The 19,491-nt window shown below is 30.5% G+C and overlaps 1 protein-coding gene across 1 annotated transcript in view; it reads left to right on the top strand.

The window, feature by feature from the left end:
- Positions 1 to 4,179, top strand: part of MS3_00010125 (uncharacterized protein) — a 79,075-nt gene extending 74,896 nt beyond the window's left edge. The window contains exon 8 of the mRNA XM_051218474.1: positions 3,333 to 4,179. Within this exon, the coding sequence (XP_051074011.1) occupies positions 3,333 to 4,052 (720 nt within the window). The 3' untranslated portion in view covers positions 4,053 to 4,179. The remainder of the gene's footprint in view (positions 1 to 3,332) is intronic.
- Positions 4,180 to 19,491: the final 15,312 nt, after the last annotated feature.

Consider the following 19,491-nt stretch of genomic DNA (forward strand, 5'->3'; position numbering starts at 1 on the left):
TGACACAATATAATTATATTCTAGTAAAATTTTAATTCTTTCATCATATGCATATGAACAATATATTTCTTTTGGGATAGCAAATAATATTGTGTTAAACAAATAATACAAAATGTATGGTATTTTTTAATGTACCTTTGGTAATTCATAGAAAAGAGAACCTGTCAGAAATTAATTTAGACTAGCTAGAATTCATAAAAAATCCAAAATATATATCCCTAAAAAACGTTCATTTTGTTTATGAATGAAAGAAAAAAGTAAACATTTTAATAGTTGAGATCGTGAGTTAATTGAAGATAGACCACCATGGAAAACCTGGAACCACTGGAAAGCCGTGTCATCCTATTGTGAGACTTCTCAACAATTCGCATCCACGATCTTGCTTCGCGAGATTCGAACCAGGGACTTATTGGTCTCGCAGGCAAGTGCTTAATGTTTAGATCACTAAGCCGACATCCGGTGGTGTTAATGTCTAACTTCAACTAATCCACGAAACTGCGCCACCACCCACCATTGTCTTCACAACAGAAAGTAAACTAACGAATGAAATTATATGTAAATAAAAACTGAAATGGTTAGTTGTATTGCAGTTTATGTGTTAAAAAAATTTTTTTGAGCTTTTTGACAAAACTACCTTTATCGTCAGTTGTAAACAAAAAAATTGCAATACTTCTGTTATTAAAAAAATCGCATCATATGAAACCATGTTCTGTAGATTTAAAAAATTGTTTTGGATAATTCAATCTGATTGTGTTATATCCCAGCGAGAAATATGAATGGTAACTCTTAATAACCATTCATGAATAAATATTGTGTCTATTCTTAGTGTATAACTAACTATTCAGTAGATGGATTATGTATAACTATACTCCTCTTATTACAAGCTTCACTTTGACCTATAAACTATTATCATATGATTTGTCGTTCGTGAGTTATGCCCAGTCTACTAATGACAGTCTTCCACGTTCACAGACATTTTTGGCCAGATTTTGTTCAAATGTTATCCTCTATTTTATCGTACGATGTGGTCAGTTTAATTTGTATATAAACCTAGTATGTTTGAAATACATTATTCATATCGTAGAGGTTGAGATTGGTGTTCTGAACATAACAGGCAGCGCTAGGCATGAAGCAGAACCGATAAGGACTTAAGGTTGCTCATACAGGTTTACATGTCATTGATCCAGTAGACAAATCACTGTTCTCTAATTGGCGATGTCATTACGTTATATATTAATTTGTCACAAGGCCCACAAGTTATAACAGACTGTAACTTTACAATGATTAATATGATTTATTGAAAGAATTTTCTTACATTATCTAATGATATAGTTAAATTGCTTGTTGTACGAGAAGTCATATCTTTTTATATCTGTTATTAGTTGAAGTAAACATTAACTGATATGAAGTCCACGAAGACTAGATCAAAGTTTATTTTCCGTCCAATGAGACAAAGTTATTATATTCTACAGCGATAATTGAAAGAGCTTAATACATATAGTCCAGTGAGATATCAATAATAATAAAAGTAATGGATAGACAGAAATTAAAAATAGTAATTTTCATACGTGAATTAAATATTCGAAATGCATTAATCATTAACTATTCTTCATTCATCTACGCAAAATGTTTGTCATTCGTTTCAGCAATATTTATATTTATTTTTCTGGTTTATTATTTATATTTATATACAAATGATTAATTCATCATGAACATAGAAATACAAATAGGTGTAAATGTCAAGTCTATTGTACAAGCCTATGCATAAATGTACATAGATACATATATTCCTATTCTGAGTTTTGTTTTAACATTCATGAACACTATTTGACAGTGTAAATTTTCTAATTGATAATCTATTGAAGATAATTGATGATTTTATTGTTATTTATAACTTAGAAGCAATACTAATCTATCAAATCAACGACAACATTATCATTAGTAATACACCTATATATTTGAATATAATCATCAAACTATATTTAGAACTAGACTAAATCCTATCAATGACATATAGTTCTTACAATATCTGCTCTCTCTCTCTCTTGAAATGAGAAAAAAACCACGACATGTGAAATATAAGCTGATTCGATAGAATAAAACTTGAAAAACAATACATCTACTTTGAATTTTTTGAACCAGTAATAGTTTGTGTTAAAATTTTAGATTATTGTTTCAATGAGAGTGGCTTTTTTTAAAGAAGAATAAAATAGTTCAAAACTTTGATAAGCTGAAACTGAAGTTTTCATTTTAAAAAATGTACTGAAAAACTGCATTACTTCATGAATCATCTAAGTTTACGATGTGATAGCAATGGTTAAATTCAGAAATGCTATCCAGAACATGAATATTTTATTGTAACTAAAGTTTATTTCATAGTCAGAGAGGGGTTTTGTGGAGATTATTGTAGTTCAATAATTGAATTCATAAGTCAATTGAAGCTAGATCACCATGGAAAACCTGGAAGCACTGGACAGCCGTTTCATCCTGTAAGTCTAGGAAATATCCGGCTTGTAGTCAACCATTAAATTTTCAAGAGCTTTTTTCTTCGTGATTTGATTTATAGTCTACTGGACCAAATATAAAATACTCGTTTGATTGCTGGAATTCTAGTAAGAAGCCGTTACTAGTTCAGTTCAACCGGGTCTGTTGTGAGATAGTAACTCACTGAAGTCAATAGTGGACGGTGGTGCGATTTCGTGCATTGTTTGAATTTAAACATCAATGCCGTTGGATGACGGCTCAGTGGTTTAAACGTTAAGCGTTCGCACGCGAAACTGATAGATCTTGGTTTCGATTCACGCGAGGAGGGAAGGTGGATGCGCACTGTTGAGGAGTCCCACAATGGGACGAAACGGCTTTCCAGTGCTTCCAGGTTTTCCATGGTTGCCTTGCTTCAACTGACCCATGAGTTCTATTATTAACTTATGTAATAGGTATGAAAATATTCATTGCAGTCACATTTTATCGATTGTTTAGAGTAAATGATTAGTGCAATTTAGAAGTTCAACCTTATTTTCAAATCCATGAATGATGTTAAAAGAAGCGGGACTAAATTATTAGGAAATTTTATTCTTCATGCCTAAATTCACTCATACTGTTACAGTCTTACAATTTTATAAAATTTTTAAATTGGTGGTAAATTATCTATAATATCCTTTGTAAAAATCCGCGGCAAACAATATGGAAGTATAGCGGGAAACCTTCAGGTATTTATTTTATATGGAAGACAGTTGAATTTTGTTGTTTATCCATAAATACTATATATTACTAAGATATAATATTCTTTTTACGCTACATTTAATATATATTTGATTTTTTTTATCGATTAGAGCGGTCAAGAAACGCATAGTGAAAGTTTGCCGACTTCAGTTATAAATTCTGTTCCATACATATCCTATGCGCAGGATGCAGTGATGACTCTTCCTCGTGTATGTGCTATTCATGGAGCACCAGGAACTGCAATGAAACTTCTCGCTCTTCCATTAAATGATTCATCATATCTTGGTTGCTCTGAAATGAACAGAAATCTCTGCACCTCGTCATTGAATGACGCTCCTGTAATTGATTCAGATGTCGATTCTGGTCGTGGTGGCAGTGTAAATAATATTGGTAGTTCACCAAACAGTGACCAAATTACTCTAAATCACAATGTTTCTTCCCGTAAACCAAATGCTACAGTATTCCCGGTTCATTATGTCACTGGTAGTCTGAATTTTAATTTAATTCCAGTATCTGTAGCCACAAGTTCAAATTTAACTCCATCTACATCATCCAACCCACCTGTACTTTTACCTTTATCCGAAGTACCAAATGTTTCAACAGAATCAACTTTATTAAACCCTAAAAAATATTCTAAACTAACTGGAGATAAATTAAAAGTAACATTTGCTGAGAATCCTAATGAAGAAGAAATTTCATCTCAATTAACTAATTCATTAGATGGTACAAAACCGATAATTCATTATCCTACAGTTTCACCTAATCCGGTTAAAAAAGACAAAGGCCCTTGGCATCTTATACAATGTACATCAAATAATGTTAAATTATAATTTTTAAAAAATGTACTTAAATTTTATTCTGGAAAATCACTATAAATTATAAATAATTCTTTTTGAATGTATCAGTAATTTTTTTTAATAAAGACTTATTTCATCATCAGCTTATCAATTATTTATATACCATGTCTTCTTCATCCCTCAAAATATAGTATTCATTTACTCTATAACGTAGTATCATTTTACTTAAGATTATACTTAGGAAATATTATTTGTAGTAATGATTTCGTTTGAATGTAACCAATATCCTCTGTTCTATGACATTTAATACATGATATCATTCTTTCGGCTTCCGTGCTTTCATAAGGACTAGCTTTGTAGAGTTAATACAATGTTTTTGAGAGTTTTCAATATTTCATAAATCAATTCCTTTCTCTATCTTTAACTGTAATCCATGATTAGCAGTTAAAGAGACGTGATATTTCGAATTACTTTTCACTAAGTAATTCATTGTATAAAAATACTACTGAATGTTGCATAATATCATTTTATTTGATTAGAACTTTTCTCTAAACTTCAAAACCATCTGCTTGATCAAGATTCCAATGTTTGGATTAGCGTGAAATCTTACGCTACTACACATTCTAAGGACTTATAAAGGATAAATTGAAAGTGTTGATCAAATGACATGGTTGAGAAAACATAATACTCATAAACAAATGTTAGATAGATTGAAGATATCATGATAACATTCATTATTAAGAGTGTCTAGTAACTCCAAATACCACTGAAGTTCATCAAAGATTTTAGTCATAGTAGAACATGAGTAATATTTACATTGGGTTTACTGATCATGATATTTATTGGTTGAATACGATTACATTTTCTGTTTATTAAGCAAATTGGCTAATATGGTTAAAATATACATATTTCCTTCATGATGAATGTTTTATCAGAAGAAACTAATTGCTATCATTTAAAACTCTCATTATTCTTATTTTTGGCATTCATTGTTGAACTAAGCGTTGTCGTACATATATACCTAGTATACTTTCCAAGAATTAAATACAGGATAAATTTTTAAACAATATTCCTAATTTGGTTTTAAGTTTTGTAGTTCCTAGTTAACCCATTCAAATATAGGTTACAAAGCCTAAGTTAATAATCCTAATACAATTTCTTCTGATGAGTTTTATTTCACATGTTTCACCATAATGCTACTGCAATGAGTTGACATTCTATAGATCAAGATGTAATTCACTAACATGACTTCCTGTTCATTAGTTCTATCATATAAAATGCAAAACATATCGGATTGATTTTATGTACATAAATCACTAACTTCTCTATGAGATTCACTTAATTCCACTGGTAAGGTGTAAAACGTATAATAGTTTATTGATCAACTGACTATCTGACGTTACCATATTTCTGACTGATGAAGTAATTATGCGTTCTTTAATACCTATTTAACTTTTTCAGTAGGGTAAGTAAAAAAAACCATTTTCGATAAGTAAGTAATGAATAATCACAATAAGTTAGTCACTCTTATCGTATTAACAATGCAAAAAGTAAATAAGTACCAGATATGGTTCCTAATTTGCACAATAGATTACATAATGAAAGGGATTCCACAGCTTTTTCCTTCAGTTGAATGTAACCAGATAGTCTTAGAATTATGTAGAAATATCAACGAACGTAGTTACACACTAAAACTTTTAAAATTAAGCGCCGTACAAGAAACATTAAACTTAGCAGCGTTTCATTGTAGTTAGTAATTGGATCCAGGATAAGCGTTTGATCTTACTAGGAACTTATTGACTAGATGTAGCTGCATCCCAGTTCGAATGGCTTCTTCCTAAGGTTTTACTCATTAACTATTTCGAACTTTAGTTCCAACATAAACTTTTTAATGCATGTCATCTAGCTGATAGGTTCTCAGTAGGACAAAATGAACTTCACCATTTCCAACGTTAACTTCTATTCAACTATATTAAAATTCATGGCTAAGAGGCTATATCAAGACAGTCAGCTAAGGATGTAAACACGCAGACAGCGGTCGATCAACAACAGTCATATACTTTTTCACACATAATCTTAATTTCATCTTTAACAAGAAACACATATATTCGACAAAATAACAAGATTTATGACCACCCATATAGATTTCCATTAACTAAATTCACAATCGTCATTTGACACATTCTAATTGATATTATACTATTTAAAAAAGAAAAACTAAGAAATAAGCAGAATAAATAAAAAGTCAGAGAAAAATGAAAAACAAGAAAGTGACAGTTACTAACTTGTATAAATAACATAAGTATATACATAGAGAATTCCACTTCACTTCTATCTATCGAACAATGTTCATAATCGTTACGTTATTATGAAATAAAATGTATGTGAAATTGTCACAGTAAAATGAGTAAATATTGTATTTAAATATAAAATGATAAAAAGTTAAATTATTTTTTTATCCAGCCAGTTTAACTAATTCAATTTAAATAGTTGAAATCATGAGTTAATTGAAGCTAGACCATCATGGAAAATCTGGAATCACTGGACGGCCGTTTTGTCCCAGTATAGGACTCCTCAGCAGTGCGCATCCACAATCCCGCCTCCTACAACGTTTGAACCCAGGACCTATCAGTCTCGCGCGTGAGCGCTTAACCATTAGACCACTGAGCCGGCATTCAACGGTGTTAATGTTTAACTCCAATTAGTCCAAGCAGTTGCGCCACCGTACACCATTGTCTTCAGTGAGTTGATATCTCACAACAGACCTGGTTGAACTCCACTGGTTACGGCTTCTCACTAGAACTCCAGGAAATGCCTCTTGAAGTCAGTCACTAGGACGAAAAGACCGTCCAGTGTTTCCAGATTTTCCATGGTGGTCTAGCTTCAACTGACTCATGATTTCAACTATTGAAATTTCTAAAAATCTCCACAAAACCCCTTCTGATAATTCAACTTACTTTTTAACTACTTTCCCCTTACTTTCCCTATTTAAAAATATCTACATAAAGATGTTATTATTTTTTAAAAGAGAAATATTGGTACTTTTATCAGTTCTTATATGATTATCGTTTATTTCAACCATTCATGTATAGTTTTCAAAGGTTAATTGGTATACGTTGAGTGTGTTTGTTTGCTTTCATCACTGACTGTTGCTTTTAGGATTTGAATTTTTACACCAAATGTCGATTGTAAAGACGAAAACAAAATAACCCTTAATGAAAAAAAGACCTCATTATCGTTTATATTTTTACAGGATATTTTTTTGTTCTGAAAGACTAAAACAACACAAATATGGTAGTATGTTCCATGTTACTTGAAAAACACACACATAACTCAGTATTTCAGATAAAATAAATCAATTATTTTTTTGGTCTCGCAGCTTCGTGGAAAACTTAACAATCTCCACAACCCCTAAACTGATAAATCAATAATTATTTATCATCAAAGTTTGTTTGAATTTACGGAAATTTGTAACCATGTACAAAAATTGAATAAAGAAATTCTGTGTACACTGATAGTGTGCACATTCATGTTTATTTATTTTTATTCAAAATATATGTTATAAAGTTGTAGAATAAAAATTTTTATATCCTGGCTATCAATTTATATAACTCAGATTGTAGCTTATCTAAGGTTACTACCGGTTCCAAGTTCTGATAAAGGAGGAGGGTTGAACATGGGATAAGCAGCTTTATCCCACAGAAAACGACTTTGCTAAAAAAACGCTGACCAGAAAAAGTAATTGAAACTGTTTAAATTTTACCCTCCGAGTTGAAGGATCTTCTTTCAGAAGAATTATGATGCCTCATGATGAAAGCTAAGATTTTTTAAAAGTTAAGAAGTCGATGCTAAGTCTAACAACCAATGCGGCGATTATTGTAGGCAAATGGAACGTCCATATAATGCATGAGATCCGGAAAAAATGAGGAGATACAAGTTGACGGTTCTCGGAAGCAGTAAAACCCATCAGATCCTATCTAGACAGAAAAGATTACATTCTGGAGAGATGATACTGTACTCAGATCACGAACAAAAAATGGTCCATACACTCAGAGAATTGATCTGATGCTGTTCAAGCAAACACGAAATGCACTTACAGGATGGGAATCTCACGGATCCAGAATCATCAAAGTACCCTTTTGTTAAAACGCTCGGTCCTACTTCGTCTAATTTTATGGCGGTTGGGTTTCCACGTTTACACGTACGAGACGTTAATTTACCTTAGACGAATATCTACACTAGATTCCCTCCCAGTGTCTATTTTACAGGACGTCAACACAACTCAGATCAAGAACACGTGATTAGCCTGACCACAACGTAAATATATTTCCACACAAAAAACCCGACACAATCCAACAATAATAAACAATCAATAATAAGTGAGTCATAATAATAATAAGGATAGGGGAATATATAACTCATCTGACACCTGTCAGACTGTCTACATGTCTGACTAAGCAGATAACCAATCATTATCATTCTCGCCCATACATCACTTTCAAAGCCAACAAGAAAGGAATCACAGTGAATATTATCCAATGTTATGCACACACCAATGATAACAGTGACGACGACAAGGATCGGTTCTATGGAATTCTACAATCAATCATTGCGGACTGCTCAAAAAACGACCTGACCATTCTATTGGGGGACCTAAATGCCAAAGTAGGAATGGACAACACTGGATACGAAAATATGATGGGACAACATAGACTGGAAGTAAGGACTGAGAATGGTGACATTAGCAAATTCATGTGCATTCAACAAAATGGTTATATATGTCACTGTATTCACACACAAACATAAGCTGCATGGGTCTCGCCGGACCACACTACAGTAAAAAAGTCAGAAGGTCAATTGAAGACGTGAGAACCAGGAGAGGAGCTGATATAGCTTCAGATAACCACTATCTGGTGGTTGTCAGAATGAAATGGAAGCTAAAGAAACATTAGACAACTGGGGAAACAGCATTACAAAGGTTCACCACAGCCTTCAAGTAACTGACAAAACTCAACGAATTCAAGATAGCTCTCAACAGGTTCCAAGCGTCACATTATCTATTGGAAGAAGATGAAATTACGATGAAGGACAACTGGAAAGAGATCAAAGAAGAACTAACTACAATGTGTCAGTAAGATTTGGGAGGAGGAACAAATGATGACTTACAGACTGGAAAGAAGTATATCCCATCAAGATACCAAAGAAAGGAGATCTGAGAGAATGTGAGGATTATAGAAGTACGCACTACAATCAGTATTGGGAAGAGTTGAATAGATCTCGTCACTTTACATCAACTTACACAACTACAATGTGTTTGACACTGTGGATAGGAGAACCTTATGGAGACCCCTTCATCATACGGAATACATACGATGGACCATATTGCAAAGTCGTGCATAGAGAACAACCAACAGATGCATTCTATCCTGTACACAGCAACAAAAGCAGGTGAAAACAGACAGTGTAGCAGCAGATCCTGAAGCAGTAGGCCTCATCATACACAAAAGAAAGTCAGTAAACTTTTTGATACATTTGACTTTGCAGAAAATGTCAAAATTTTATGTACTTCACTTACTTATCCCAAAGAAAATATGTTTCAGCAAATGATAATATCCTTTTTAATTAATAAATAACTTTGAGACTTATCTTCATATGAAACACGAGCAAAATTATTTAATCATTTTTGATCATGTTTGGACTGATTCAATATAAGAAGTGTAGAGACTGATATTAGTGACCGAACTTACGTACATTTCGTATTCGAATATTTATATATGTTGTGATATGTGTTACTGATGTCGACTGATATAAATGGTATGTATCACTAATCGAAAGTGGAATACCTAAAGACAGAAGGATGAGAAGATTAAAGAGAATAAAAACAGAGAGTGATTGAAATGAAAATGAATGAATAATCAAGTCTGAGACAATTGATGAATATTTTACAAATAAAGTATTTACTGTAGGATTCTCAGGTTTTAACAAGATATTCTGTAATGTTGTATTAAAATACATTTAGTTGCCTCCCTCCCACTAATGTTTTCGTTTACTATATTGTCTCTCGTCTATTTGTCTTTCAATTATCAAAGTATAGGTTCATTTATTTGAAATAGAAAATTATCACCAATCGAAATAGTTTTATTTAACCAAATACATTTACAGTTCAATAGGCATGAGATTATCTTATTATAGCTGATAAAATGATTCAGAAATGTATTAACTAATCTTGTTTTTCATATAACATTGACTTGAAAGACACAATTTACGTTCCTTTTCTCCTTTTTTTTAATTAACAGATGTTAGCAACATAATCTCACTTCAGCTTTTATGTACTTCATTTCGTCAGTTTATGATTTACATTATAAAGTTACATTTTATTTGCATATTTTTTTAAAAAATTTATTCTGTTATCGAATAAAGTAACATAAATCATACATTTCTTACAACAAATACATTTTAGGATATAAATGATTTAAAAGTCACCCAATGTATAATAATATTCATCTGAATTAGTGTACATATACCTTCCAATAATTTGGTAAATTTGAATATTAACTAACTACATGATTTTCTAATGTAAAAATAAGTTATGTAATTCTAGATATTAGTGTATTTCATACACATAGTTCCCTTTATTATCTTAAATAGAGCAAGAACAAAGATTGGTGCAGAATAATATGAATTCATTTTATTTCGTTAGGTTCTCATCAGCTGCTTACAACCTAAATTATTTGAAATTCAACATTATTACAGATATTGACATCTTTATACATAAGAGTGTGATTAAGGATCAATACATGTGTATGATGATGTAGCAAGCAAAGATTCAGATAGAGTTAATGAGCTCATAAAATGTTTGATTCGAATAAATAAATAAAGTTAGAGAGGGGAAGTTCTGGAACATTGAAATAGTGATTAGAACAATAAATAAGAACTTTCGTCTAAATTTACTGTAGGATTCTCAGGTTTTAACAAGATATTCTGTAATGTTGTATTAAAATACATTTAGTTGCCTCCCTCCCACTAATGTTTTCGTTTACTATATTGTCTCTCGTCTATTTGTCTTTCAATTATCAAAGTATAGGTTCATTTATTTGAAATAGAAAATTATCACCAATCGAAATAGTTTTATTTAACCAAATACATTTACAGTTCAATAGGCATGAGATTATCTTATTATAGCTGATAAAATGATTCAGAAATGTATTAACTAATCTTGTTTTTCATATAACATTGACTTGAAAGACACAATTTACGTTCCTTTTCTCCTTTTTTTTAATTAACAGATGTTCCCACGTCATAACTTCCTCTTCTAGTGTATCGGAAGTACATATTCTTTCTGTTCTGTAAAACAGTGTTTTGACCAGTGCCTTTTTGTAACTGATTGGACAAAAGCTATTGAAATTAAGATAACTACCATTCCATGTGTCTTTCTTATAAACTGAACGTTGAACTGTACCATCTTTTCTTCTTTTCATCGCAATATCGAGAAAATGGAACTTGTTTTCTTTTTCATGTTCCATAGTGAAATGGATATTCGGATGTGCTTCGTTGAAAAACTCTAGCAGATTTATTGCTTGTTGTTTATTATTACATACGATGAAGGTATCATCAACATACCTCGAATAATACGTCATTTCATCAATCGCTCGTTTGAGTTTGGTTCTTTCGAGGTTAGCCATGAAAATATCTGCTAGGACAGGACCTAACGGACTTCCCATCGCTACACCATCGGTTTGTTTGTATATGATATCGTTGAACTGGAACTGTATACAAAAAGAGACAGTAATAAATCTTTCCTTACCCTGGTAACAATAACCCCCACTCTTTCTATTAATTTGCTCCTATTTATTTATTTATTACGTCATTATTGCAACTCTTTCTGAAATATAAATTACATCATATATAACTGATTGATTTCAATTCATATTTTCTTTATTACCATTAATCTATTTTCATGAGTTCTAATCATTCGCTGAGATTTTACAAATATATTCTTCTTTTTAATGTCTCAAATTAACTCGGCGCCCAAATATTGTGAAACTATTCGTTCAAATTTAGACGAAAGTTCTTATTTATTGTTCTAATCACTATTTCAATGTTCCAGAACTTCCCCTCTCTAACTTTATTTATTTATTCGAATCAAACATTTTATGAGCTCATTAACTCTATCTGAATCTTTGCTTGCTACATCATCATACACATGTATTGATCCTTAATCACACTCTTATGTATAAAGATGTCAATATCTGTAATAATTTGAATTTCAAATAATTTAGGTTGTAAGCAGCTGATGAGAACCTAACGAAATAAAATGAATTCATATTATTCTGCACCAATCTTTGTTCTTGCTCTAATTAGTGTATTTGTTGAACATGCACATGGATCGTTTAAGTCATTTGAATTGATCATTAACTTCGTGATTTGATCATATTGGGATTTAAGCAAAGACAACTTATCTACTTAGAAATAAACGGAACATTTGCAAGCTATTAATTCACACTCCCATTGATATTTATCGGATCGATATTGATTTGAAATAAAAGTCTTTCTATAAATTGAATGATATTAATAGAAAGACTTGTGATGTAATCCATTAAGTTGATTGAACATTCGTAAATACATCGTTCATGAATTTTTTCAGGTTTATTGTCACGAACACAAAAACTTTAAAAACGTAAAGATTCTGCGTTACCAACTAGTAAGCCTTAACATAGTTAAAACAGTATTTTGATTTTAGTGACTTGTAGATATTGACGAAACTTACAGCAGTTCCCAAAAATATATCTGTAAAATGTGAAAGAGTCATAGCATGAAAAGTGATGTATGGAAAATATCATTAATTGAACGTCTCTAGTTGATAACATGCGACTATCTTTACATGAGCTGTTGTCGATAGTTGACAGCCTGTAAGGTACAAAACAACAAACTCATTAAGACAGACCCATCGATATTATGCCCAGGAATGTGCCGTTTCTGGCTGAAATTGGACAATAGTTATACTTAAAAGCACTTAACCTTCTGTAAATACCTTACTTATTTCTTCTTATTCAGTATCCATATTTAGGGGATGATACAGCCTAAAACTAATCTGTAAGTAAATATTCGCTATTTACTTATTTTTCACTGAAATTTTTTATAATCTTATCCTTTTGCCGTTCCTTTAAATATTGTTCTCACCATTCATTCATTCACTGATTTAACGGACCTTTACAGCTTTTCACTCGAACAAAATGATTTACTATCTTCTGTCTATTAAGTTAATATTTCACAACACATTCTGTAATAAGTGGATATTATAACCGGATTTAGTATTTTATTTAATTTGTACTTATTGTAAACTATATTTGCACGAGAACTACATCGATATATCATTTCAGCCAATCAATAATCAAACATTTGTCCAGCTTTTATCACTATTAACCAAAATACAGTAAATGTCACTGTGCTATTTAGATCATGACTAATTTTCTGTACAACTGAGATATTCACATTTACTAATTACTTAATAATAACCACTATCTTGTTTTATTTATCTCTTAAATCAAATCAACAAAATTCAACTGAGTATTGACAACGAGATACCCTGATATTGTTTCACATTTACCAATTAATTAGTTCATAACTTTCCGTTTTATAATAAAGGTAAAATAATCGTTGTATATATACTTCGTTTGTTATCCTGCATTGTTCATCAGAATCGACCAGAATTTCAAGTGGTGTAACGATCAAATATTGATCAATAGTGTATTTACACAACCATGTAATAAAGTAGTATGAACGAGAAACATGTTATCGGTGACTGAATGATACTATAAGTCTTTTCAATTGTTTATTCTTTCTCTTATCATAGATTTACTATTTTACACTAATTACCTATCAATTTCTGTTACAAATTATTTTACTTCAACAAAATCATGAGCTCATCTCCTCTATAAAATTGAGTATAAATGAAATGAGATGAGAAAAGTATAAATCACTAATTTAAATAACACGGAATATTTTCAAATTATTTGACTAGTAACTAAGCAGAACAATTTCTAGTTAAATTAGGAAGGGGGATTTCATTTGAATTCTACTTTCCCAATTAAAATTAATTACTCAAATAATCGGCTTCATTTTACATAATTCGTTTAAAGAATGATATTTACAAGTAGATCAGAATAAATTAACTACTACTACTACTCAATTTCTATTAGAAATACATGTAGAAAAATGAGAAAGATTATCAATTCAAACATAATTTTATAAAATTATAAACAAAACATTAAACGTTTCACAAATTATACTTTAACAATGCATTACTTGTTTATATAGATCAAAATGATAAAGTGTAGGCTGTTGAAAGTTTGAAATCATAAACTGACAGATAAATATATTATTCACAAAAAAAGGATATTTTGGGGCAGAGATCTGACTCCAATTTGATCGTATGAATGAGTGTTATTGAAATATATGTATATATGTCGCCTATCCTCGTATAAAATCATCGACTTAAATCGTGTTAGTCAATAACGGAATCAAATATGTCGAATAACGAGAATGGACTTTTGAATATATATATTTTGTATATAAAGTGAATGGAATAGAGAGAAGCGAAACGATGAGCAGTGGAGATGGCGGGTAAGCCAACTCCATTTAGTCAAGTGTTAATAATTATAGTCACAAAAAATAAGTTACAGACATGTGATGAATAGGATAAGAAATGTACACACACATATGCGCTCATAGTAAAAACGGTGAAGATTGATAAGCGGATAATTAACAAGATCAAAATGTGACTCAAGTAGAAAGAATAAAAGGGGCTGTCCGAAAGCTAGAATAAGTTATGTGGGCTTAACGAAATGACCGACATTACGATATATCATCATTGATACATTAATACAATGGTGGATGGTGGAGAAATTTCGTCGACTGATTGAAGTTAGACATTAACACCGTTGGATGTCGGCTCGGTGATCTAGGAGTTTAGCGTTCTCTAGCGAGACTGGTAGGTCCTTGTTTCGCTTCTCGCAAGGCAGGATTGTGGATGCGCACTGCTGAGGAGTCCAATACTAGGATGAGACGACTGTCCAGTGCTTCCAGGTTTTCCATGGTGGTCTAGCTTCAATTTACTCATGAATTCAGTCATTAAATTGGTACATTTATATTTAAGGTTGGTAAAAATATTTCCAAACATTTATTTTAGTAATTAATTAGATATTACTGAATGAATGTTATTTTAATTAAAATGGTATGTGACAAAAACTAGACCATAATGGCATTGAACTTTTTCAGTAACAGTTAATTAATAACTAATAGTTTAGGTCTGCAAACTTTGTTACCAAAAATGTGAATATTATAGAACCATTTGGAAGCTAACAGGGAATCTAGCTCCGTGAATCCATGCATTCTGGCGTTAGCATTCATATTGAGTTAAATAATACTGGTCAATATTAAACAATCTAAAGCTCTATTTATAAGCCCTTTGTCAGTTGTAGTTGCGTATTATCACGAGAATCATTATTCAAAATCAACTACAAAATTAGACGAACAGTATCAAATATAGTTTTGATCACACAATAGTTCATAAAAGATATTTCTACAATTTATCAATTATTGACTAACCTTCCTACATTTTTAGTAACGAGTAAACTCAATCCTAATCATATTTCTGAAGTCTCTACTACCATATGCTTATATGGTTCCTATCTTCTTTTAGTTCTTTCTATGGACAGTTATCAATCACTTCATGTCAGTGAAATCTTAATGTATTTCAATAAACATTAAACTACCATTTAATTCCTATTTAAAGTGCATAATATTTATTAAATTATTCAGTTTTTCTGTCCCATTGACCCCATTTTGTATTAGATACACAGCTTGGTTGAAAAAGTATATCATATTCACCCAATGATAACGAATAGCATTTAATGGTAAAAATAACTTTAGAACCTGTATAACACTGACATCATAGCATAAACTTGGAACAATACTTCATCAGTGAACTAATGTACTCTCAATTCTAATTTACAATTTTCAACAGAAGAAAATTTATAATAAATCTTTACAAATATTTTTGTTTTGTTTTGAAGAGATGCTTGTGATCATTATCTTGTAAATTGTAATATCATTGTCATTTTTCATTATATGTTCTGTTGTACAACCGATAACTACTAATAGGATACAAACAGAAATCAATATATAATTAATGAATAACAAATTAATGTATACAGTTCAATGAAAATACATACCATATATGAATGATATATACGAAATACTAATGTATTCTTGATAAATTTTACTCTTAAATTTTTGATGGAGTTTTGTTCACTGAGCTGGATGATTTGGTCGTTCATCCAACTCAGTGAACAGAACTCCATCAAAATCATCCACCTGAGCTATAAATCTTCTCCACCATTTACTCTTTACTGTTTATTTGTTCTGAAAATCTTTTATGCTACATGTTAAATCTTAGAAATAATAGTTAGAATAATTGAAATTATTTAGTTATATATATATAAATTACAATAAGATTAGTGGTAACAGAAGTCACAATCATCACTATTCATCAACTTGTTCAACTTGAAACTACATTTTAAATTGACTAACAAGTACTAATCATATAAGCATCAATTGAATGACATTTTCAATCAACAAAAAAATAGAAAACCCCAGTAATAACAATCATAACTGTTACAAAGAAACAGATTAACATATCTTTTGTTTGTTTTTACTAATATTTTCCTTCGCATATATATATATACATGTCATGTTCATTTTCTCTAGAATTTACAAAATATATCTCTTTCAATTATCACTTTATTCATCCACTCATCAGGAGATCAGTTAGTTTTGAAACGAACAGTTGTTCACTGAAATATTAGTATTCTAATTACGTCCATATGTTAATATATATATACTGTCTGTTCATCTAGTCTTTTTTACTTACATCCAAAAACTGACACAATATCTATGCATTATATTTTAGTATTTGTTAATATAAAGTTTTGTTTCAATCGGTAAGTAACATTTTACCCGGTGAATATTTGTTGTTTTTTTGTTTTTGTTAAATTGTTATTTCTATTTTCTTCAAGTTGAAATTCTTAAATTTAGTGACTTGTATAATTAACAGGTAGAAAAATATTTGTTCATATTCTTTGAAGTTGTTCCTTTATTTTTTCCACAGTACTGAATATTTACTGTTGAAGATGCCTAACATAACTTTGATAATATACATTTTTTTACTAAAACATTATATGTTCAATGTATTTTGTTTTCAAAATTATGCATGAATGTGTAATTGAAAGTGTAATTTAAAATCAGCAGAATGGATTGCACAAACATTTTAAACAAACCATTTGGCGCTAACAGAAAATTGAAGTAGTAGACATTATGTAAATATCCATATAATAACATCATATAATATATATTACAGATGTTTTATTCAATAGAAAATAATGACTTCAATCACTGATTTGTTTACCAAAGAAACAAGAGCAGACAATATGTTTCTGTTTACAGGATTCTTTTTAAATTGGATATCCCATTATTATTGTACAGAAATAATAATAATAGTAATTATGAATTTGTATAAACTTATTAATCTTTGTATCTTTTCTGATAAATGTTTACATACTACTAAAAAGCAATAAAATGGCTGAACATACATAAATATCATAAACAAACACATTCTTAGCTGCAGCTTGTTAATCCGTACTTTGATACGATAATTAATGATTGAAATTTCTGTAGCTCTTCATATTTTCGACCATCTCAGTATTTTAAAGATCCTTAATCTAATTCTAAACTCTTAATCATATATTTACAATCTAATAGGAGACTAATACAAACTGTCGTATGACCATTTTATGATATTTCCATGTTTAACTAAAACTTTATTGACTAGATCATATGCATAACTGCCTGTCTCAATTTTTCTAAATTCTTCCTTGCCCATTTTCTTAAATATCCCCTTGGCGATTACTGTTGAATTTGCATGTATTTTGATTGTGCTAGCCTTAGGTATTTATCATCTATACTCTAATTGTTCATATTATTCACCTTATTAAAGACCAAATCACCTATTATTCATAGAGTAGGCATCTTCAGCCTCTCGTGCATGCATCTATTCAGTTTTCTTATTCACTTGTTCAGTTTATCTGCTCACATAGATGTCCAAAGTATGCATATCTTAAATGCAATTTGTGTTTAACTTTTTATTTCTACATACAAGCTTTTCACTTGATAGATTTGTATAAAGTGGAATAAGATAAATTCATTTATTTCGTTAATTCTAGTCAGCTGCTCACAACGTAGAAATGATAGTAATAATTATTTATAACCAAAGTACATACTTCATATCGTATTAGTGAAGATTAAGAGAATAACGACAATAAGCACAGAAGTGTTATAAAGTATGAATATTTATAAAACAATAGAAACCTGTTGAGTCATTAAAGAAGAAAGAATCCAATTCAGCGATGAAAATTGTCTTTTTGATAATCTAATTTAATTTACTTTACAATTGTACAGCTTGAGTAAAAAAAATCATCGTGAAGAATATTCATATTATTAAGCGTGGAAATTCTAGAATAAATATTTCAAACAAATGAAGACACCCTTTTAGAGAATGAATATTGTTACTTAATAATAAACATAAGATTTGATAGAATAACACAGTAACATGATTAAAGCCTATAAAACCCAAAAAAAATAATAATCAATCTGCTAATGCAAATATGAAATAAGATATTATATGATTGAATATGAAAAAAAGAGGTTATTAGGCTAGTGAGAGATTAACAACTGCTTCTTTTAGGATTGTTATGGCCTCGGTTTAACATAGTAGATTCAAAGTTATTTAGATGTTCATGACGTTGAGCGATTTTAAACTATCAACATCGTATCAACTATCAAGTGGATGATAAACAATAGCACCGCTTTGCTCGTTGTTCCTATTTTGTTTCCAGTTTTTATTCCTGTATTGCATGAACGTGTATAGTAGACAGAAGATGTAAGAAGTTGAACAAACTGTATATTTCATTAACATCAATATCGTCCAGTCATATTGGATTTTCAATTTCAAAATATTGATCATTGAGTAAAAGCAGGATCTATAGGTTCACATCATATATTTATGTACATTAGTTAAACGACCAACATGACCTAAACATATACTGAGTGCTCTTTTGTTTTTGTCTAGTTACCGAATTAGTACAGCATATCTTGAACGAATAACATAACGGGTTATGCAAAATTTACGTTGTTAGTTATTGACACTTACTTACTACAATAGATTACTGATACTGTGTTTGTCGACTAATCTAAGTTTGTGTAAACTGTTTTCAAATTTTATCTAAAAACAGTCCTTAAAACTAAGAAATGTAAATAAATAGTCAGTTTTGTATTGCTCTTAACATTTCGCATCGAAACTAATCAGTGTGTAAACCGATATTCAAAAAATTTGGAGATGTTTGGTAAATACCTTGTT

This window comes from Schistosoma haematobium, chromosome 1 (assembly GCF_000699445.3).
Source record: "Schistosoma haematobium chromosome 1, whole genome shotgun sequence".
Classification (NCBI taxonomy): domain Eukaryota; kingdom Metazoa; phylum Platyhelminthes; class Trematoda; order Strigeidida; family Schistosomatidae; genus Schistosoma; species Schistosoma haematobium.